The 21,954-nt window shown below is 45.0% G+C and overlaps 1 protein-coding gene across 5 annotated transcripts; it reads right to left on the bottom strand.

Moving 5' to 3' along the window:
• Nucleotides 1-350: 350 nt before the first annotated feature.
• Nucleotides 351-13,814, bottom strand: SALL2 (spalt like transcription factor 2). 5 transcript variants are annotated; one of them, XM_045526528.1, is made up of 3 exons: nt 13,429-13,782; nt 2,141-4,958; nt 351-1,512 (listed from the first exon to the last, which is right to left on the bottom strand). In XM_045526528.1, the coding sequence occupies exons 1-3, from the start codon at nt 13,499-13,501 to the stop codon at nt 1,290-1,292; spliced, it is 3,114 nt and encodes a 1,037-aa protein (XP_045382484.1). In that variant the 5' UTR covers nt 13,502-13,782; the 3' UTR covers nt 351-1,289. The 5 variants fall into 5 exon arrangements, with proteins under 5 accessions (XP_045382484.1, XP_045382493.1, XP_045382476.1 ...); XM_045526537.1 differs by lacking the exon at nt 13,429-13,782 and adding an exon at nt 5,345-5,555; XM_045526520.1 differs by having other exon boundaries at nt 1,509-4,520; nt 4,641-4,958.
• Between the last annotated feature and the right edge of the window lie 8,140 nt (nt 13,815-21,954).

The following is a 21,954-nucleotide window of genomic DNA, read 5'->3' as shown; positions in this document are numbered from 1 at the left end:
GGCTAGCCTGGGGTTTGGGAAAGACTAACAAGGACACAGCTTTCAATGTCCAAACAAAACAAAGCAGAACATAAAACCCTGGTGGTGGAAGGTTCTAGGCAAATAGAAAACCTCCTAGACAATGACTGGGCACAGTGGGCAAATCCCTACCTTTTGAGAACACAAACGCCACCAGGAAATTACATTAATTGAAGGTTGTTTTAGAACAAGGCTGAATAAATTAAATATTTCACCACCATATGTTCAGCTTTGGCAGGATATGTAAGTGGGAAGGTAATCTCAGTGCTAGGGAATGCCCATATCACACCCCAGCTGGCTATTTAATCATGAAATAAGGAGAAACACAAATATTTGGTCAAAACACCTTTAATGATAGAGGGAAAGACACTAATATCTCTCCTGTCTGCTCTTGACATTTTACTATGTTAGGAAACTCTGGAGCCTACAACTTTGGAGGAGAAGCCATCACTCAAGTCAGTCAACAGCAAACCCTCACTGTCTCCTCCGAGAACTCCTGTTCCAAATGATCCTATGTTAAGAGTAAATACTACATCTCATTACAAGACGGAGAGGCAGGGAGGATACCACCTAGAACTCATTCCCCAAAGTCTGGGAACCTAAGAACCAGACAGTGGTAAAGATACAAGCCCCAGCCAATGAATAGGCAAAAAAGGGAGGAAAGGGGTCTCAAGAGAGGAAGATGAGGGAATACAAGGGGCCGGGGAATAACAGAGGGAGTTATCTAAAACTAGAAGCACACTAGTGCTAGGAAATCCCCCATGATCTCTGGTGCACTGCTGCACTCTATGTCACTATTAGCCCAAAAGAATATGCAAGAGAATGTCCACATTCACAAGAATTTGAGATCCCCTCCTTTCCATCATGTCCCTTTCTTAATCACATAGGTTCTCAGCAAGCTCTATGCTTTAGCAACATTCTTCAATTCTCCCTTATTACTTCAACCACCCTCACCAACAATGTTCATCAAAGATAGCGACTAACTTCACATTTCCCAAACTATCCCATGGGAGACCTCTTAGCAAGAAATCAGCTTGTTTCCCAACTTTAAGAGGCCACGATGAATGAGAAGCTGGAGGTGTCCTGGCATGTCGACCAACCAACATCTTTGCCTTAATGTGACAAGGGATTTACTGGGAAAATTGTCCTATGCCCTTCATTCCTCCCTACCACCTAGGGCACTGAGCCATAGGATTGAGCCACCAATTACTGTAGCATCTTCACTGACAGCACCTTCTGGAGCGGGGGTAGGACACGGAATGTACAGTTTGCTACTTATCATCTATGATGGGCTTCTCAGGCACTGCCTTGGAGGCAGAAGGCAGAGGCTTCTCCTTGGCCTCTCTGGATGCCGTTGTTGGGGGTACCTTCCCAGCTACACTTCCTGGGCTAAACAGCACTGGTGAGGCCAAGCATGAAGTGGTAGTGGAGGTGAAGCTGGAACTCCAGGGCTCGGTGGGCAGGCCACTTGACAGGAGAGCCATGTACTGGTTCCAGAAAGATAGGAGACCTACCCCTACCAGCTGAGCAGGAAGGTCCTGGGACAAGAAACCCTGTAGGTTGACCTGGTCACCAGAGAGGAGTGATGCTGTGCCCCCCAGAGACAGCTACTGGCCCCTTTGGGCTGGGCTGCAATTCCAAATGTGGGTGCTCAGGTGCACCTGCCAAAGGGAAAGGGAGAAGGAAAGAGGAAAGGGAAGGGTCACCCCAGGGAAGCTGCAGAGGGTTCCCCTTGAGAATGTGAAAGCTGTAGAGTTTATTTTCCTCAGGTACAAAGAATGACGAGGGGAGAAAAATTCCTTAGAGGGCCATCCCCTTGTAAGCACAATCATTTCCAAGCTCAGGGAAGGGACTAGAGAAAAGCCACTAGGGACATAGCGTGGAAGAACTCAGAGGAAAAGACAAAATAAAGGCTCATAAATCTTGGAGGTCCCCTATGGAGCTCTCGATTTCTGCTCCCTGGATCAAAGGGCAGCAGGTACAGAAAAACACTCATGGAATCGTGGGGTCATCTTTTCGGGGAAAGGGGGAGAGCCCTGGGGAAGTGATGGAAGGTGAACAGCCAGGAACCAAGGAAAGAGCAGCGATATTCTGAGGGCCGTGGGGGGCAAAGGGCTGTACCTGGTGGTGAGCCAACAGCATATGCTTCTTGAGGGTGGCCCGCTCCAGAAAGCCCTGTCTGCAAAAGACACAAGTGAAGAGTGGGCCCTCTCTGGGGTGGGTCTTCTGATGCTCCTCCAGAGCTGCCTGGGTGGGAAAGGTGTGGCCACACACTTCACAGGCCTTTCTGCTGCTGCTCTCCCCTGGCTCCTTTCTCACTGCTTCCTGAAAGCTCAGCTCCTCCCCCAAGGTGGTGCTGGTGCCCTCCCCTTCTGGGGTGAGTGCTAACGCTGGGCTTGAGCTCCTCTCAGGTTTGCCCCCCTCTTCCTTGCCTCCTGAAACATCACTGCTTCCCTGCTCCATCTGCTGAGGCTGGTCCAGGCTGTCAGGTGGTGGTGGTGGCAGAGAAGACTGTTGAGTTGCTTTCTCATTATTGTCCATCTCTTTCCCACTGCTGCTGGCTGCTGCCACCACTGCCCCCACTTCCTCCTCTGCCCCAGATGCCTCTTCTGAATCACCTCGCACTGATATTGCCTTTTCACCTCCACTCTCTGAGCCTCTCCCTGCCAGGGAATCTTCATCAGTCACATCTTCCTCTTCTTCCTCCTCCTCGTCCTCCTCCTCAGACAACTCTTCTTCTGGTGATGGCTGCTGAGACTGCTGTGGAGGGAAGCTCCCTGCCCCAGGGACTGTAGATTGCTCAGAGCCATTCTCCTGGGCAGCTCCTCCACCTTCAGGAAGTGTGGTACTACCATTGGGGATCTGGCCCCCCAGGTGCATCCGAACATGCTGCTGCAGAGTGACAGCATTGGTGAACTTCTTCTGGCAAATGGGGCAGGAGTTCTGGGCCCGGGCAGCTGGACTGGCCTTGTGGCCCACGAAATGGGCACGTAGATTGCCCCGGGTGGAGAAAGCTCTGCCACACACTTTGCATTTGAAGGGCCGCTCACCTCCATGTTGGCCATAATGCAGGCGTAGGGCCCGAGGACAGCTCAGCACCCGGAGGCAGATGACACACTGGTTAGGTCCAGAAGAACCTGAGGATGAAGGTGCAGGGGCAGAGGTTGTGGAGGCTCCTGAGGCAGTAGAGGCCACTGCCACAGCTCCTTGTCTGTCAATCTTTTCTACCAGTTGCTGCAGCTTCGATGTCTCAGAGGGTGAGGCCCCCAAGGGCTCTAGCACATAGGGGAAGGGGAAGCTGCCAGTGGACTTGAAGTGGTTGGTAAGTAGTGCCCAGCTTGGTAGCGAAGTCACCAGCTTACTTAGCTGCATGCGCGTTGCTGTACCACTTTCTGTCACCCCACTGATGGTCGAGCCCTCACTCCCTGGGGGAGTGTTTTCATCAGCTTTACTCTTGGGCTCCACTGCTTTCATGAGCACAAACTTATTGAAAGCAGGGAGCCCTGGGGCCGTAGCTGTGCCTGCACCAGTGGAGAGCAGCGTCAGGCTCTCTGTGGCACTCAGTGCTGTAGTGGAAGCCACCAGAGGCTTGCGTTCGACACCTCCACCTGGCGTGGCTGCCTCCTCCTCAACCTTCTCTGGTGGCACAGACATACCATAGGGCAGGCCGCTGCTAGTGATGACATAGTCTAGGTGCTCTGGCACTGGGTGTGGGTTCATCTGTACGTGCGGGTACTTCTCACGATGCCGGTGAAAATGCACTTTGAGGTTGCCACGGGTGGTAAAGCGGTTGCCACAGACATTGCACTTATAGGGCCTCTCACCAGTGTGGGAACGAAGGTGGATCTGCAGGGCACTGTCACTGCCAAATACTTTGGCACAGAAGCGGCATTTGTGCCTTCCACCAGGCTTCTCCAAGGGACTCATCACTTCCCCATAGCCCAGCTCACCACTTCCGTTCTTTGGCTTCAAGAGCCCTGGGGAGGCAGCAGCCTCAAGGCCCCGGGCTGCCCCAAGACACTGTGCTGCCAGTAGTCCCGTGGTGCTTGGGAATGCCAGATGAGGCGAGGCAATCAGCTGATCTGTGCTGCTTGGCAGGGCTGGGGAGGGGGCAGGAGTGGGTTTGTGGCTTCGCCCAACCCCTCCAGCAGAGAAAGGATGCTGTGACCCCAGTGGGTGGTAAAGGTGGAAGAAAGCCTGCTTGGGCGTTTCTGCCCCTGAGGAAGAGGAGGAGGTGGTGGAGGAAGATGCCAGTGTCTTGCCAGTTTGGACAGGCTTGATGGGGCTGAAGAGGGGCAGTAGGGGCTTGGTGGAAGAGGCAGTCCCTGTCCCTGGTAGCTCTGAGGGACTGGCAGGGGTACCCACCGTCTGGCCTAAGGAGCCAAGCAGCAGCACCTGCCTGCAAATTTGCTCAGTCATCTGCATCTGATGAATCTGCCGCTGCTGCAGCACCCGTAGCTCTTCCAAGATCAGGGGAATGTTCAGGTGGCCGCTGCTTACACCTGGGGGTGGAGGAGGAGGTGGAGGAGGAGGGGGTGCAGGGGTGGATTCTGGAGGTAACGGAGTTGCTCCCAGCTTGGGACTGGCCAAGATCAGGCCCCCGCCTCCCCCAGCCGCTGTACCTGTGGCAGCGACCAGGAAATGCCCTGAAGACTCCTCTCCTCTCCGCTCTGGGCCCCAGGTGGGATCTGTGGGCACAGAGGAGCCAGAATCTGGGGGGTTGCTGTGCTCTGTGTCCATGACCTGGGGACTATTGTGACCCTCTGGCCGGGGTTCAGAAGAGGCTGAAGAGTTGTTGGGGTTCTCCTGGCCCCCAATTATCAGCATTACAGGAGGGTCAGTAGAACATGCGTTCTGATGGGCGAGGAATTCAGTTGGATCAGTGAATTGTGCGCAGCACTTGGCACAGACTTGGGGGTGATCCTCCTCGCTAGCATCACCTGGGGAGAAGACAAGGAGAGAGGGAGAGAGAGCGTGGGTGATGCGGTTGGGTTGGGTATACAGAGGCTCTAATTAACAAGGAGCCCAGGCACGGCTAGTTGGGGGTGGGGAAATGAGCTCACCATCAGGCCGTGCAGAAGACTAGAGCTCAGTCCTGACCCGCGTGGACAGGAGACAACCCAGCATGGGGGCGGGGGGCGCGGCAAGAGCATGCTACTCCTTTCCTCTGTCACCCTCCCTTCCCCAGGCCACCAGCCAGTGCAAGGGAATGGGTGTGAGGACAGGGCCTATGCAGAGAATCGTGCATTTCATCCCGCCCACCGAAAGTCCTGACCCCGGCGCATCTCCTCCGCCCCCACCCCTGCCCGGCCCGACCCTACCGCACCTCGGAGCTCCGCTGGCTCCCCGCAGGGCCCCAAGAGACGAGGGCTCCTCCCAGCTTCTTGCGCCATGGTTGTGGGGGAAGCGGAGGGCCAGGGGGGGCGGCAGACAATGGATATTGGGATTGAGGGAGGCGGCGATGGCCGCCTGGGCTGCGCCAGCCTCTGCACCCGGCGGCCCAGACTGCGGAGATGGAGACCGGCGGCGGCGACGGGGGCAGGGAGCAGCGGCAGAGGGGGAGGGGAGCGAGGAGGCGCGGAGGAGGGGAGGAGCCGGAGCGAGAAAGCTGGGAGAGGGGAGATGGGGGAGGAGCTGACGAAGTGGGGACTTTATGGGGAGGAGCTGCCAGGGAGGGGGGCGGGAGCTGGAGGAGGCGGGAGCGGGGAGCGCAAGAGGGGGTGCGGGACGGGAGCCCAGAGCCCAGGAGAGTTTCCGGAGGCTCAGTGACAGGTGCTGTGAGGCACAGTGGGGGTCCACCTTTCCTTACTCTCTGCCAGCTCCCCCCATCTCCAGATGTCTTTGCCCAGGCCTGCCCTCCCCCGCTCCTGTAAGCTCAAGGGGCACAGTGGGAATCGTAGCCCTGCTCAATAGAGCAAGGCGATAGTCTTCTCTTATTTTTCTTTGGATAAAGGATCCGCTGAGCCTGGAAAATGTGGATTCCAGAGAGGGTGGTCTGATCTCCTCAGAGGTCTGAGGGCCAGAGGGGAAGGGGGAGCTCAGAACATCCACTCCTCACCGGCACAGCCCCCAAAATACTCCTAAGTTTTCTTCAGTATTTCTCACTTCCATCCCCATTCTACTCCCATCCACAAAAGAAGTTTCTCAGGGTGGGCGGCTGCAAGGTAGAATTTCCAAGGAAGTCATTTCAGGACTCCTTTCTGCAGAACACTGAACCCCTTAACTCCCGGCCCCTCCTCCCGCAGAATAATAGTTGAATGCAAGCTACTTCACAGATTACCCGGACAACACCTCATTTATGGAGTTCATGCTGATTTAAGAAGCCATCTCCTACTTATTACCTTCTCCTCTATTCTCCTTTTACAACACTTGCACACTGTCACCATTAAGGTAGTGGGTTTGGACACATGCTAGCCAGCGGAGGCCCAGGGAGGCCCACCCAGCTCTAACCCGGAGAGGTGGCGAAAGCCCTCCTGAAACAACGGGGAAAATGCAGTAGGAGCTACCAGACAGCCTCTCGGTGTCTAAAACCGCTTTCAGCCACAACCTAGTTTCAATGCCTGCTCACCACTACAGAGGCAGCCTCTTACTCAGAAAGGATAAATTAAGGATAAGATGCCTCCTGGATCAGGTACTCTGCATCCCCTTTTTACCTTGAAATGAGTCTTTTTTTTATAGGTTTTCTTGCCACCATATCAGCTTGCTCTTTTATTTACTTATTTCTTGAGTCCGGGTCTTGCTCTGTCACCCGGGCTGGAGTGCAGTGACTCAACTGTAGCTCACTGCAGCCACCAATGCACTCTTAGCCTCAAGCAATCCTGCCTCAGCCTTCCAAAGTGCTGGATTACAGGGTGTGAACCACCATGCCCAGCCTGAAATGAGTCTTAAAGGATTTCTCATATCCTAAAATACTTTATCTTACCATGCAGGAAGTGACCACAGTCCTTGGTTTTGTGATTTGCCTGGGCATCAGTAAACCCACCTTGTTCTAATCCCAGTTCTATTCTTGCCCAGCTGGTAAATTGAGGCATGGTGGTCAGTCACACCATGCTATGCCACCATTTCCCTTTTCATAAAGTGGTAATATTGTAACTGCACTATCTTCCTCGGAGAAATATTGTGGGGACAAAAAAATTGAAAAACTTTTGACAAATAATGTCTACAAATGGGCCTTTTTAAAGCTTAGGGAGTCCTGAATAGTATCAATTACAGAATTTACATTGTCAGTAGTAAAATAATCAAAGTAACCTGATATACACATATTAAAATTAGATCTGTTTTCCATGTTGCTTGTTAATCTTATTAATTTCTGAGGTAAGATGTTGGCTAATATCATGGGCATATGTCAAGAATAAGAATTCTTTTGGGGGGGCTGAAACAACACAATTAAAATATTAGTAACATCCACTTTATTTTCAATATAAATTTTGCCTGTGTTTTTAAATTGAAAACATTTTACTGAATTGTGTTTTGAAACTTCAGATAATCGTAAGGCTCTAAGCACTGTGAATCATGGCTCTGAAACAGATGGGCTCTGCTTCCAGGCCTGACCTTTACAAATGAAGGAGAAGGGAGTCTCTTTCACTTATGGCAAGTCACACTTTAGTGCAAGGTGGTTTATTTTTTACAGATAAGGAAACTGAAGCTTAAAGAGGTTAAGTGACTTTTCCAAGTTCACACAGTAATTCAGAGAAGACAGCATTCAGAATTTTGACTCCTGTCCAATGCTTTCTTGGGCATATCAACATTGTATGGCTTCTCTAATGCTAGAGAAAGGGCCCTGTGTGGCTCCTACCTGCCATTTGCTCTCTGGCCTCAGTAAGGGAGAGGGAATCAGATGGAAGCTTTCTTCTAAGCATTTGTTAATTAGCATTGAACATTTGATATCCAGTTGCTGTTTTGTCAAGTCTTCTGACAAGAAAAGAAATCCTTTTCTTTTCATCTTCTCCTGGGAAACACTGTCCCCTTTCTTGCTCTTTAATGAAATGTGCTTTCTGATGCGTAATTTGATCTACACTCTTCTTTAAGGTAAATTTAGTCCCCGGTGAAAGGTGATGGATCAACAGCCACCTGTAAAAGGAACCCTCCATTTCTCAGCACTTTGCACTCACTGCCCATCCTGAAAAAGGGGGGCAGGATTCTTACACAGACATGAATGAAGGCACAAACACAGGAATAAACTAAACTCCTAATGGTGTCCCTAGATAGCAGATAAGGTGAGGTAAGCTATCCTGGGTCACATGCAAAGTCTGGGGTGGATATAGGACTAAGACCTGCTTAGTTAGGACATGCTTGTTTAAATTTACAAAGAGCTGAAATGACAAAGAAAAAGGAAACCAGGTGGCTTTCCCTCTAAACCTGGTGCCCCATCAAACTGCTGCTTTATGCTTGGGAGAGAATGGTTGGGCAGAACAAAGACAAAAACAGGTGGATCATGTGCAGCTGGGGGTGAGGTGGGGGTTGGTGGAGGGTGGTGGAGAATACATTTGAACAGTGGTTCTCAAACTTTGCTGCCCGTTAGGATTACTGGGAGAGCTTTTAAAAGCCCTATGTCCAGGACACTTCCCAGACCAATTAATTCAAAATCTCTGAGGGTAGGATTCAGGCATTAGTATGTTTGTAAAGCTCCTCAGCCAAGGATGAGAACCACAATATCAGGGGACTACCCTTCTCATCAAACCTTCCACCCTGCTCCTCACAAATCTTACCTGAGCTAAACCTGGCTGAAATTGAGACAGGCAAAGTGAGCTCTCAGTGCTAAATCTTCCCATCAGGCTTTCTCTCTACTTCACAACCACACATTAGCTTCTTTCTGTCCTTTCCTGGTAAAAAAATCTGTTTCCATGAATAGAATTTGATGTAATTTAAACCTGGTTGTAGACTTAAGTGTCTGTGTTGCTTTTCCCAGGTTTGTGCATCTTGAGTCATGTTTCTTTTTTTCTTTTGAAATTTTAATTGATAATTTAGCCATATTTCTAATTGCAAGATGAAGGGTTTTGTTCTACAGAATTCAAGCATTATCCAGCAAAGGAAGCAAGCACATTTGTATAAGCACTTTCCTAAACTTACTTACTGTTAACGTTGGACCAATACTAATTGGTAGCTTCCATAATTATAAATTGATTCTGCAACTGTTGCTATAGACTACTTCTTAGGGATATATATCATCTTTTTACCTCATCCCTCTCTCCTAAATGCACACACACAATCAATCCTTTGCCACCCACACCTACTAATGCACCTGTGGCTTGTGCAACACAGTAGACTAAGAAGCACAATAATTTGTGTGCCTGCTGCTAAGTGAGAAAAATATATTTGTTTCCAGATTAGGACTATTTTAGATCAAACATAAAAAAGGTCTTTTAATGGAAATTTTTCTGACATCAAAGGACTTAATACTTAACGTGGGATTCATACCATTCTGGAACTGGAAGAGACTTTAGAGATCTGACTCTCATGGTACACGGTGATTCAGACCCAAGTTAAAGTCCAAGCTCTAGCACTTTCTAATCTTTGTGATCTTGGGAAAATTTCTTAATCTCTCTTAACACTAGATGTCTCTTTGTAAAATGGGTGTACAATCATAAAAAAAGAAGAAAATTCTGATACATGCTACAACATGGATGAACTTTGAAAACATTATGCTAAGTGAATTAAACCAGACACAAAAGGACATATATTGTATAATTCCATTAATATGAGGTACCTAGAATTGGTAAACTCATAGGGGCAGAAAACAGAATAGAGACTAACAGGGGCTGGGAGATTGGAGAATAGAGATTTATTGTTTAACGGATACAAAGTTTCTGTTTGCTGATGAAAAGTTCTGAAAAATAGATAGTAGTGATGGTTACACAACATGGTGAATGTACTTAATGCCACTGATTTGTAACTTAAAAATAGTTAAAATGGTAAAGTTTGTTATGTATACTTTACTACAATAAAAAATGTTAATGGGGGTAGTAATAGGGGCATTGGAAGGAATAAAAGAGACAATGCAAAAAGGGCCTAACATAGTACTTAAATGCTCCACAAATGTTAGTGATGCATGATATTATTAAAGGTCAAAAGCTGAAGCCCTGGGAAAAGAAAGGACTTGCCCAAGGTCACATAGCTTCAAGGTCCAAGCTGGATTAAAAACCAAGTTTTCTGGATCCTTATCCAGTGCTCTGTTGTACCAGGCCTGAGTTATTCTCTACTTGGGGGGTACATAGGGCTGAGTGGCCCAGGGCTTAGTTGCCCTGAGAGGTGAGGCTTTTTACTTCCAGATGTAAAGAGAATAGAATCGTCAAAACTCTATTTTTGTCTTCTTTCCCCCTTTTGCTGGTCTTGCTGTCTGCCAGCTTCCATCTAAAGTACTCCCCTCTCTCCCTCTAGATCTGTTTGGCTGTTGTCCTGGTTTCTCCTTCTCACTAAATATCTGGGTTTCTGATTGTTTCCTTTATTTCCCAGATGTACTAGTTTGCATTTTCCCCAGTCCCATCCCTTATGTTCTCTAATCCAGATTTCTAGACTCTGTAGGGGAGAGAGAAATTTTTTTTTCCTCTCCAGAGTTTTTAAATAAATAGACTACTTCCTGCTTGTCACTGATGTGCAATAACTATTCTGTTAGGTTTTGGTGTTCTGGTCAGGCAAGTTGAGCAAAAACAGGGCTGGAAAACAGGTTTTTTCAGACTGTTTCTTGGTGATGTCTTAGGTCACTGCAGACATGAGGTTTTTAAAATGCACAACAAAGACTTAGTATTTGCTTGTTATATATGGTAAACATTGCTTAAAAGAAGGTACAAGACTCCTGAAACCAGTAGTGGCACCCTAGACTACTAGATAAATGTCTGCTGATGCTGGTGATGATGCCCATAATTTCCCAGGTACATCAAAGGGTACTGTGTCCCCCTAAATAAGAGCCCTCCCTACCTAATTGTGGGGCATGTTCTGGGCAGAAGGAAAAGTCAGATGACTTAAGATCACATAAACAAATAGAAACCCTTTCCGTAAAATGCAGGAAATGAGAAATTTATATATTATAAGCTTATAGGAGCAGGAAGGAATTTTAGACATGATCAAATATAGCCACTTTATCTTGCAGATGGGACCCTGTAACACTCCAAGTCATGCATGTAGCCTGGGGTCTTTCACTCTCTGGGGAATTCTGATGAGAAAACCCCTAGGCTTTTAAAAGACAGATCTTACCAGAGGTAAATACTGCTTTCTGGCTCCTAACATTAGTTTCTGTCTTTAATAGCTCAAAGGCAAAATTTCAACTGAAATTTGTTGCTGCCATTGGGTTTAAGCTTTTACTGTTTCTATGGTATTTGTGGGGTCCTGTGCCTCCAAGTGGAAGCTATATCTCAAAGGGCTTGAGAATCCGTTCAAAACAATTGCTAAAGATACCTTTTGACTCCCTCACAGAAGATTTTTCCTCAGCTGTGGTATGGGGAATGGGTGAGCAGATGGGAGAAGTAGGAAGGAGAGGACAGGATGCTTCTTAGAGGGTTTGGGGGGTGGTGTTCAGCATAGTTCCGCAATCACACCAGCAGGGGATCAGAACTGTGAGGCATCTCTGAGGCTCTAGGGGAAGTCTCCTGTAGAGCACAAGGAGGAAACATCCGGCCTATAGCGGCATTAAGGAGGGTTAATGTGTCTCAGGAGGGCAGGATGCCACCACCACAGAACCTCTAAATATGGGCACAGTAGGATCCCAGCAAAGCAGAGATTTGGGAAGGATGTGTTCTACCCAAAACATAGCATGTCTGTTAAGGCTGTTTCATAGCACATGGAGCACTGATTTGACTTCAAGTCATTTTTTTTACAACAGGTTAAAATGCAGGTTTAGTTTAATCCATGATTAGTTTTAATCACCATAAATATATTATCCTAGGGCTTTTCATGGCACAGATCTCATAAAGAAAAGCTGAAGTTTGCCAAGAGGTTTCAGAACTTTGGTCATATTTCAGCATTTGCAGGAAGTGCCACCGCACTCACATATAATGATAATACCAATACTCATATACATTAAGCACTTTATTAGGTACTTTACTACATGTATTAAGCACTTATTTATGCCAGGTAGTTTTCCAAGTGCTTTACACATATCAACTCATTTCAATTCTCACAACCACTTAATGAGGTAGCTAGAATACTCATCTCTATTTTACAGATGAGGAAACTGAGGCATAGAGAGCCAAAATGAACCAACCAAGGTTGCACAGCTAACCAAGTGATAGATCCGAGATTTGGCTAAGAGTTAATCCAGAAAGTCTGGCTTCAGAACTCTTGTGCTTAATCCTATACTGCATTTTTAGGTATATCAGTTATATACTAAGTAAATAGTTGATCCCTTAGCCAGGACTTCTAGACTTCCACAGCGTGACGTATGTAGCCATACCACTGACAAGTATATCCAAAACATGCTTGATCCTAAGAATTACTTGGACACTTGCAAGAGATATATAGATTCCCAGGCCCTAGCTCAGATTTACTCATGATTAGGCAAGTTTGGAAAACCCTGATTTAGTGGAGTGAGCACCACCAGTCCTGAGCATCAGGAGACCTAAATTTTTGTCCTGATTATGCCTCTAACCGTCCCTGAGACTCTGGGCAATGTCACTTCTCAATACCTTCCTTGCTCTATTGTCTGCCTCTCAGTTACTAGAATGTTATAAGAATATGTACACTTATTTCTCCTCATGAAAGACATCTGTTGCTTTAAAAATATAATATTCTCATAAAATGATATGCATGTATTAACAGGTATGTTACCTTGCACTTTTTTTTTTTTTTTTTTGGGCTTGGTCTCCGTTGAAGCACGAACCTAAGCCCCTCTTCCAGACCTGTCCTCCAATTCTCCTGCAGGTGACACGGATATACACCCCAAACCAGGCCGCGTTTTGACCAACATTAGCTCTTTTCCTCTGGGAGCTCTGATCAGCTCTCAGTTTAGCCCAACAATGAGAAACTTTTTTCTCTTCTCCCTCAGGGGAAACTTCACGTTTATCCAATTCATTCTCTTGCAACCCAACTCTCCAGAAAGAAAAGGGGGGAAAATCCCACCCCTAAGAGACGGTCTTCAGGTCTGAGAACGTTACTTAGCAACGGCACAAAGACCAGTGAGCACAGGGGGACCTGGGGAGAAAACTCTTGGGTGGGGAGACAGAGCCAGTTTGAAAACTCCATTTCATCCAGAGAAAAACAAGGAAAACACAAACAGACTCAATCCCAAGTAGAGTAAAGTGGAGAGGGGCTTCTCCCCAGCGCAGGTCATTTCTTTACTCCCTGCATCTCAAGTCCTTCAAACCCCCGATGATGAAGTCCGCCCTCCTGGTTTCGCCCGTGGCCCGAGTGCCCTCCCCTTGCCCTGGCCTGACCCACTCAGGCTGGGACTCAGGGCACCCCCCCTCCCCAGGCACCCACCGTTCTCAGACGCGCTGGGACCTTCGCAGTCCGAGATTAACTGTTGGGGTTTCCGCTGCTTTCGCCGAGACATTCCCGGGTAGAGAGAGGTGGGAGAGGGAGGGGCAACGCTCACTTAGTCTTAACCGGGGTGACCTGGTCCGGTCTCCCCCTTGGATCTGAGGCCAATCTATTCCTCTCCCCCAGTGCAAATCAGTGTGAAGCAGAGATGTTCTCCCTTCCCAGAGACAGACAGACTCTCTCTCTCTCTCTCTCTCTCTCTGACTCTCCGTTCTTGACTCTCTCTCTCTCTTTCTCTCTCAATCTTTGCAAGTCTTTAAAGGGGAGACGCCCCCTTTTTTTCTTCAGCTTCTTCCCTACGCTTCTGCAGCTCCCATTGTAAAAGCAAAAATCCTAATCTTTCCGCACACTCTTTTCTTTTGTACTGCAGAGGAAAGGATTTAACCCTCTCCTCCCTGCCAGGGCTCCAGGCCTCTCCCTGTGCTGTCTGCTCAGGGACTGTCCCTTGCTTGTTTTTCTAACTCTTCTTCCAAGATCTTCACAGTGCATTTTGGTTCTTTCATAATTCTATGCCCCTCTGTTTGATAATGTGGCTGCTTCTGGGGTATAAACTGAAGTAAGAACTTTCTGATATATCCTGATATGAGGCCAAAAATTCAGCTACTTCCAGTGGAAAATGGGGATATGAAAGGTTGGCAAAAAGATTAATGCAGGACAGTTATTATAATAATAACTTAATATATGTACACTTCTTTATAATTTATAGAATATTTTAATTTATGTGACCTATTTTAAATTTTACAACTCTGAGATTAGCACAGCAGGTTTTACTATTCCTATAGATGATCCCCTTTATAGATGAATCAAAAGGCTCAGTGAGGTTAAGTAACCTCTTCAAGGTTGCACAGCTGTGATGTAACACAGACAAGCCTGGAATCCAAGTGCATCTGATAGTAATCTAGCATTCTTTTTCTTATATTGGTAAAGACACAATATGCCACCAGACTGCTAGCATGGAAAAAAAAAGTGATTGATCTTAAGAAATCTCATTTAAAATAGTGACCAGGCCAGTGGCCTTCTGTCTCTCCCAATCCTGTCCAGTTCTTAGAGTTGAAGGCATGTCTCTGAGAAGGACTTCAATGAGTTCCCTAGGTACCTCAGGGTGGAAGCTGCAAGGAGGTACTTTCAGCTCAATATAAAGAAGCTTTCTAAGAGTTTGGTGGACTCTCCAGTAAATTTGTGAGCTCTCTGTAATTGTTCACACCGAGGCTGAAGATAATTGTCAAGGATTCTGTGTAGAGAATTTCCTTGTGGATATGAGTTTGGACCTTTAAGAATTCCTCCATCTCCACAATACATCATTTGGCAAACAACCAGGTATCTCCTGCTTGAATCACTAAGGGTGATTCATTTATTGTTCTTTAACTTCTGGCTGTGCTGGTCCTACCTAAATTTGAGTAATACTGAACTGCTGGGCATAGAATATTCCAGATATGCCTTATCTTCTAGCTATAATGCCTGGGCCTCTTTCTTTTAACACTATTTATCTTTTACTCTTTCGGCCAACATGAGAGAGCATCCGAAACACCATCAATTGGAAAAGTGGGAATTATTTTCCCCTTTTAACTTTAGTGATGTAAATCTCTGCAGGCTGTATCTTCAGAGAAAAGCAAAGCAAAGCTCACTTACAACTTTCAGTGCAAGTTTGAAGGTCCATGCATTTCTTGCCTTGCACAAGTCCAGGCTAGTTTGGCAATACTAAGAAAGGGACAGGAAGACAGCAGGTGGTAGGAGAAGTGCTGGTGATAACTGAGGCAGGTCCCGACATCTGAAGAGTTTGGGGAGGTGTTCTGATGTTTGCTTTGAAGGTCACTGAATTTCCATTATTTTTCCAGTCCTTTGGTGTCAGGACCCTAAGTGGCTTCCTCAGGTTCCTCCTCTGGGACTCTCTTTTCTGACATTGTCTAATGCATGCTGTTAACTTTCCTGTGGTAGACAGGTGCCATCTTTTATTACTAGACTATTGTAGGAGAAACGGGGACATTGAGCCCAGGAAAGCTTCTAATTCTTCCACGGAATAGACTTAGTCTGATCACTCTCTCATCCTACTATTTCTGTCATTTATTTCCTTTTGAGGATAAGAAAGAAGGAACATAACTTTCTGCTTTTCTCAGGAGTCTATCAAATTTCCAAGTAGGCAGATTTGGGGGTCCACATTTGTCTCTTTTCTGAATCGTGGCTGTCTTCATTTTTTTTATTTTCCCCCTCTTTCTTGCAGGTCTTATTGTGAAAGGAAGGGTTCTTTCCCCTCCTCTCCTTTCTTCCGCCCTCCCCCTTTTACCATTTTTTTCCTTTTACCTCTCCACTGTGGCCTCTTGACCTCCCCACAGAGTTACAAAAGTAAAATCCTTGAAGAGATGCTGCTGTGGGAATGTTAATGAGCCTTCCCCACAAAGGGGCAAAGACTTTACTTCACTGAGTTGGAAAAAAGCCCCTTTGAAAAGGGGTTTCTGTGTGTGGTGAAGTGAAGAGAGGAGGGGAAGGAGAGAGAGGGAGGGAGAGGGAGAAAAGAAGGGAGGGAGAGAAAGAGAGCAAAAGAATGAAAGGAAGAGAGAGAGAAATGGAGGAGAGAGACTCAAACTTAATACCAGAAGAGAATATTAAAACAATACTTTTCTTTCTTCAATTTGTAATCTAATTTTTGAAAAATGTTCCATGGTCTTTTGACCTTGTAAACTAAGGGCTTACATTCCCAAGAAGCTGCAGAGGCACTCAGGGCCTTGGAGATAATAAAGGACAGGAAAGAGCGACTTACCCTGGCACACCACCCCCAGTTCCTTCCCATGCCTGAGAGATTCTGGGGAGAATATTCTGGACTGGGGCAGCTGGTGGTGAAGATGGGCTCTTTCTTCTGGCTTTGTGGTTCATTCTTATAATATTTTCTAATTTTATCAACTTTTCCTATTTTTGGCTTCCCTATTGGCTGTTGGTCTAATAATTTTTCTCTGTTCAAGAACAGCTTAATAGTATTGTTGAGGTGTTTAAATCATGGATCCAATTTTCAAGCCAGACCACTTGAGCATAATCTCTGTTTCCTTCATTTGTGTGCACAGGTTGCCTCTGGATAGGTTAAAATGAATGTTAAGGTTTGTTGATGTCAAAATTAAGTCCTTAAAATAAAAGCCATGTTGATGCTTTTTAAAGAAAGCAGGTTATTGTGTTTGACTTTCAGAGAGTTTCCCACATGCTGTTTTGTGATGTCAGAACAACACCCCAGATAAAGAAGCCAGGAACTGTGAGGAAAAGGAGAAGGTGATTGGAATGAGATCTCAGGAAGAGAAAGATGAGGAGCCAGTCAAGAATACTAATTCCAGAGTTCTATATTCTCCTTTGGACTAGTGATTCCCAAACATTATAATCACATGGGGAATTTATGAAGAATGCACATTCCTGTGCTCTCTACCCCAGATCTACATAATCAGAATTTCTGGGAGTGGGACCTAAGACTTTAAAATAAGCTTTTAAATGATTCTTTTGCAGACTTGAGTTAGAAACAATTTTGCTTGACAGGTGGTCTCAGGTACACATGAACCTAGCCCTGCCTGTTGACAGAATAAATAACATGCCCACAAATGTATGTGTTACAACTGTTGGACAAATGTTTGTTGGTGTTGTTAAGATTAATACAGAAACTTTCAAGTTATGTAAAAGTGCTTCTAAACTCATAGTGGGTTTTGCCCTAAAAAATAAAACCCTAGTCATGAGGGAGTCCAAAAAACTTTTGGGCATTTCATTCAATGACTCTTCTTTCAGGACAATACTCTGTTCTCATTCTTTTTTTCTGGTTTGTTTGTAGAAGTGCAGGCATTGTGGAGGCATTTCCTCTACCTTCCAGAGTTAGAATCCCATGATCCTATGACTTGATTTAATTTCAAGAGAACTCAACTAGAAATCTAGAAATGCACATTTCTATTGAGAATAATAATCATAGCTGTGGTGCATTCTGAGTACATGATCTCATTTAATTCTTAAAATAACTTTGCAAATGAAGCATTACATAATCCCTATCTTACACATGCAGAACACCCCAATTTACAAATGAGGAAACTGAGGCTTAGAGAGGCAAAATAACTTTATTGCTCAAGGTCTCATAGCTGATGAATGGCAGGGTTGAAATTTGCCTAAGCAAGGCCTGATTGGACAGCCTGTGTTTTTTCACCACAATGTGACACTTTATTGCCATCCTATTGATTTCTGCCTCTGTTATGGGTCTCATTTTCTGGCTGCAGACCTGGAGGATAACTTAAACTTTCAAATTCCAAGGAAAATGTGAAGACCTACAAGTAAATACCAAGGATAAGTTATGGTTCTTATGATTATATATACTATTACACATTCTTTGTCTTCCTCTCATTAAGAAAGTAAGGCAATAAAATGCTCACTTTTATGCAAAGGGAAAAGTGTCTTTTGCAAAACTTTACTAACTAAAAAAGCACTGGCAAACAATCCCTGGTCTTATTAGATGATTTCCGCCTAGCCTCTTTCAGGTGGCAGTTGCCATGGTGTTTTAGGGGAAGAGGGAGGGCTCGAGGATCAAGGAGGGTCATTCAGACTGAGTCTTGCCTGGTGTTTCTTTTCAGAGTTCATTCTGCAAAAGATGGTACGAATTTAAACATTCATAGGAAGAAGGACAGACTTTATTCTTTTTGCTTTTCTTCATTTCTTCATTTCTCATCGCTCATGTTAAATACGGGGAAATGGCAGTTTGTAAAGAGGACAAGGTAGTGGAACAGGAAAGGGAGGTTGTGGGGGAAGGGCCAAGAGCCTAGTAGCCAGTGGGAGAAGGCTAGGGTGGGAGCAGGGAGGGGAGAGAGAGAGAGGGTGAGGGAGAGGGAGAGAGTTTTCAAGGGAGAAATTATAAGGACAATGTGTTAAAGTTCTGGGGATCCTAAGGTTGGCCATCAGAGAGAAAATCCTCAAAGGATAGGGATCAGGAAGAAACCGTAGGACGAGGGAGGGAAGAAGACTAAGAGAAAGGCAAAAATAACCCACAAAAGTATAAACAGAGCAGAGGATCAGAAAGGAAAATAGATCAGAGTGATAAGAAAGAAAGAGTTTGGTGGCAGAGGCAAGTCTTTGGAGGAACTGGAACATATGGATTGAAGTAGAACAAAAAATATGAATAATTGACAACTTATAATAGAAATGTGGTCAGAGCATTCGGGAGGAACATTTAAAAAGAGGAACAGGTGGGCTCCCAGGACTTTGGAGTTTAGAAGGGGCCTTAGGGATCATCTCCAAATCTTTCACTTTTCAAATAAGGAACTGAGATCTTATCTTAGAGAGGTTAAACGACTTTTTAAAAGGCTCTCCAGAACCAGATCTTGTCTCAGGCAATTGTGCTTTCCACTATACCATGGAACTGGAAAACAAACAAGGCAAGAATGAGTGGGAAGCCAATAATAAGTAAAATTTTAGGAGGTAGAGCTTAAAAATTAATTTCTCTATCCTACCTAGAATTTATGAAATTTTTCTCTTATGGGGAATATTGTGATTTTAGGAGCTAATACCATTCTGATAACTTCATACCTTAAACTATTTCAGTCAGATAATAATCCAATCCCCATTTTAGAAATTATTCCCAGGAAAGGGAAACTTCAGTGACTAAGTACTGAGAAAATTCTTGATGATGTCTAATTAATTCCTAATTATATTTTAAGGGCAAATCCTTTTAATATGCCCTTGGTAAAGTTTATTCATTCACATTCACTCAGTTCAATAAATATTTTTTGTTGAACTTAGCACACACCTCCTGCACCTCCTGTGTGTGCTAAGTATGTAGTACAAAGAGGCAATAAAACAGATTCAATCCTGTTAATTATTATACAGCTATTTTGTAATTGTTTGGACTCCAATCTTTTGGTAGTATCTCTTTGTTATTTTTATTGGCACAATCCTTTAAAGTAAGCATTATTTTAATATTCCCCTTTATAAGAAACTGAGACACCTACATTGGTTTTAAGAATTAAATGAGATAATTAATGTAAAGTAGTGGATATAGGGTGTATAATAAGCACTCGGTAAATGAAAGCCAGCTGGATGGGTGCAGTGGCTCACACCTGTAATCCTAGCACTTTGGGAGGCTCAGGCAGGAGGATCCCTTGAGCCAAGGAGTTTGAGACCAGCCTGGGCAACATAGCAAGACCTCGTCTCTATAAAAAATTAAAAGATTAGCTGGGTGTAGTGGTGCACACCTGTAGTCCCAGCTACTTGAGAGGCTGAGGCAGGAGGATCACTTGAGCTCAGGAGTTTGAGGCTACAATGAGCTATGATGAGGCCACTGCACTCCAGCCTGTGTGACAGAGCAATGTTACAGCAAGTGTTACAGCGAGTGGTCCCGAGGACAAACCGAGCGGCACACGGAAAGTACGGAGAGTCGGAGAATCAAGGTTTATTTGTCGGCAGGCTCAGAGGGGTCTCGCCACCAAATTTTGAGCCCTGTCTACCCAATTTTTCCCACTTTTATTAAGTTGGGGTGATCCAAGGGGTGGCGTCTCAGGTGACTAATGCCCATGCCCCGCCAGGTAATAGGTTTAATGTTATGCTGATGTACCAGGTAATAGATTAGTTGATGGGCCAGGTGTTAGGTTAGTATTATGTTAATGTGGGTCTTCTGTGAGGGGTGGGAGTCTCAGGTGGCTGCTGTGCTAAGTAATAGATGGGGGTTTTCCTTATCAGCAAGACCTTGTCTCTAAATAAATAAATAAATAAATAAAAATGAAAGCCATTATTTGCTTTCTGTGACCAATAGTTCTTCTCAGTTATGCATATTCCTTCATGGGCATTTGTTATTTCTGTATATCATCAAGTGAGAAACCAGGTGTGCCCTCCCCCTAAGCAGGAATGTGATGCTTTTTAAGGGATCCCAATAGGCAAGCCAGGAAGGCAGCAGGTGACACCATAGAAACTGCTGAAGGCAGTAACAGCTGGTGCCAGGGGGTTCTGTTGGAAGTAGATGGGAAAGAGTACCTGATAGTGACTATAGACAGGGTGCCTGGGAAATGGAGGAGTTAGACTCAAAGGTAAGGACAGGGGATCAGAGGATTTGGTAGCAGAAATTAGGGACGATGGGAGAGGGACTTAATGACGAAATTGTGTGTTTATAAGGTTTAGGGCTTTCTTTTCCCTATCTGGTTCAATGACTTCTACTCTCATGTTTTGGTCAGGGGATAAAATGTTACCAGGGTGTGTTTGTGTGTGTGTGTGTGTGTGTGTGTGTGTGTGTGTGTGTGTTTCCAGAAAGTTGAGTGGAAGTCTAAAAGAAAAGAGAGGATAAAGAAAGAGACCTGGGAGAAATCGGCGTGTTACTTAGGGAAAGTTATTCTATCACCTACCTCCATCCCTACCCTCCAGACATCCACTGTCCTTTCATACACACCATTTCTAAACTGTCCCTCTTTACACATTCAGCTTCAAATCCCAGCATTACCTTTGTTTTCTTGAAATAGAAGAAGGAACGCTCCCCTTCCCCCACCAAAGTACCTCAAAAATAGCCTTGGGAAATAAACTCAGTAAAATCACATTACATAACTTAAAATCTTAGAACAAATAAAAAAGTGTCATAACCATTAAAGTACTATGAAATCTCCTAAATTTAAGACCTGTTAAAAATGAGAGCATTTAAAAATAAATAGTATAATTTTTGAAATAAAAAATATGTCTATATGAAATAATAGTTTGGCCATTTAAACATGTCCACTGGGTGTACATGCTATGCCAGCTGGACATGAAGTATGTAAATATAACCTCATGTCCTTTCTACCCTCCAGGAATTTATGTTGAAAGTCCACTTGACAATTAGAACTAATTTTACATACATTTCCATTTTTAGTGGAAACATTATTGAACTTAGGTGCTAGTCAAAGTCTTCCTCTTCCCAGTTAAATGACCTTGGGAATTTTCCCAAATGTTTACCTCTCCAGATCTCAATTTGTAATGATGGGGCTAGATCAGATGATTTTCTCACCCAGCTTTAACACCCGGTGCTTTTATATGCGAATATCTACATTAATCAATAAAATGTGTCTATTGCAATGATTTCTACATAGGGTCCTGCAATAATAAATCCATGGGGGTCATTTCTAAAGCATCACTTAGGACCAAAGTCACCCAGAGTGAAAGTTGAAAATTTCTGAGGAAGGAATGCAACAGAGACTAGTTTTGCTCTGGTATTGGAACAGTCTTCTCATTTCTTTGGCTGAATATCAGATGATGTAGGTGGCCTGCATTTATGAGCTAGGTAGCATAAAAATATGTATTTCTCAATATAGAATCACACTCATGCTTATATTAGAGAAGGACAAGAGGACTGGGAGACTCACTCTGGGCTCACTGAATGGAATTCCAGGGTGGGATCAATGCATTCTTTTTTTTTTTTTTTTTTTTTTTGAGACAGAGTTTCACTCTGTTGCCCAGGCTATAGTGCAGTAGTGTCATCATAGCTCACTGCAACCTCCAACTCCTGGG

This window comes from Lemur catta, chromosome 1 (genome assembly GCF_020740605.2).
Source record: "Lemur catta isolate mLemCat1 chromosome 1, mLemCat1.pri, whole genome shotgun sequence".
Classification (NCBI taxonomy): domain Eukaryota; kingdom Metazoa; phylum Chordata; class Mammalia; order Primates; family Lemuridae; genus Lemur; species Lemur catta.
The sequence above is the reverse complement of the archived record's forward strand: the minus strand, read 5'-3'. Positions and strand labels throughout refer to the sequence as shown.

Bases quoted from the DNA above. Each gene is read 5' to 3' on its own strand.
- SALL2 (XM_045526528.1), bottom strand. From the start codon at position 13,501: ATGTCTCGGCGAAAGCAGCGGAAACCCCAACAGTTAATCTCGGACTGC. The intron at 4,959-13,428 runs GTGGGTGCCTGG...TCTTCTCCCCAG, and splicing joins TCCCAGCGCGTCTGAGAACG to GTGATGCTAGCGAGGAGGAT. The intron at 1,513-2,140 runs GGTACAGCCCTT...CCTATCTTTCTG, and splicing joins ATGCTGTTGGCTCACCACCA to GAACCAGTACATGGCTCTCC.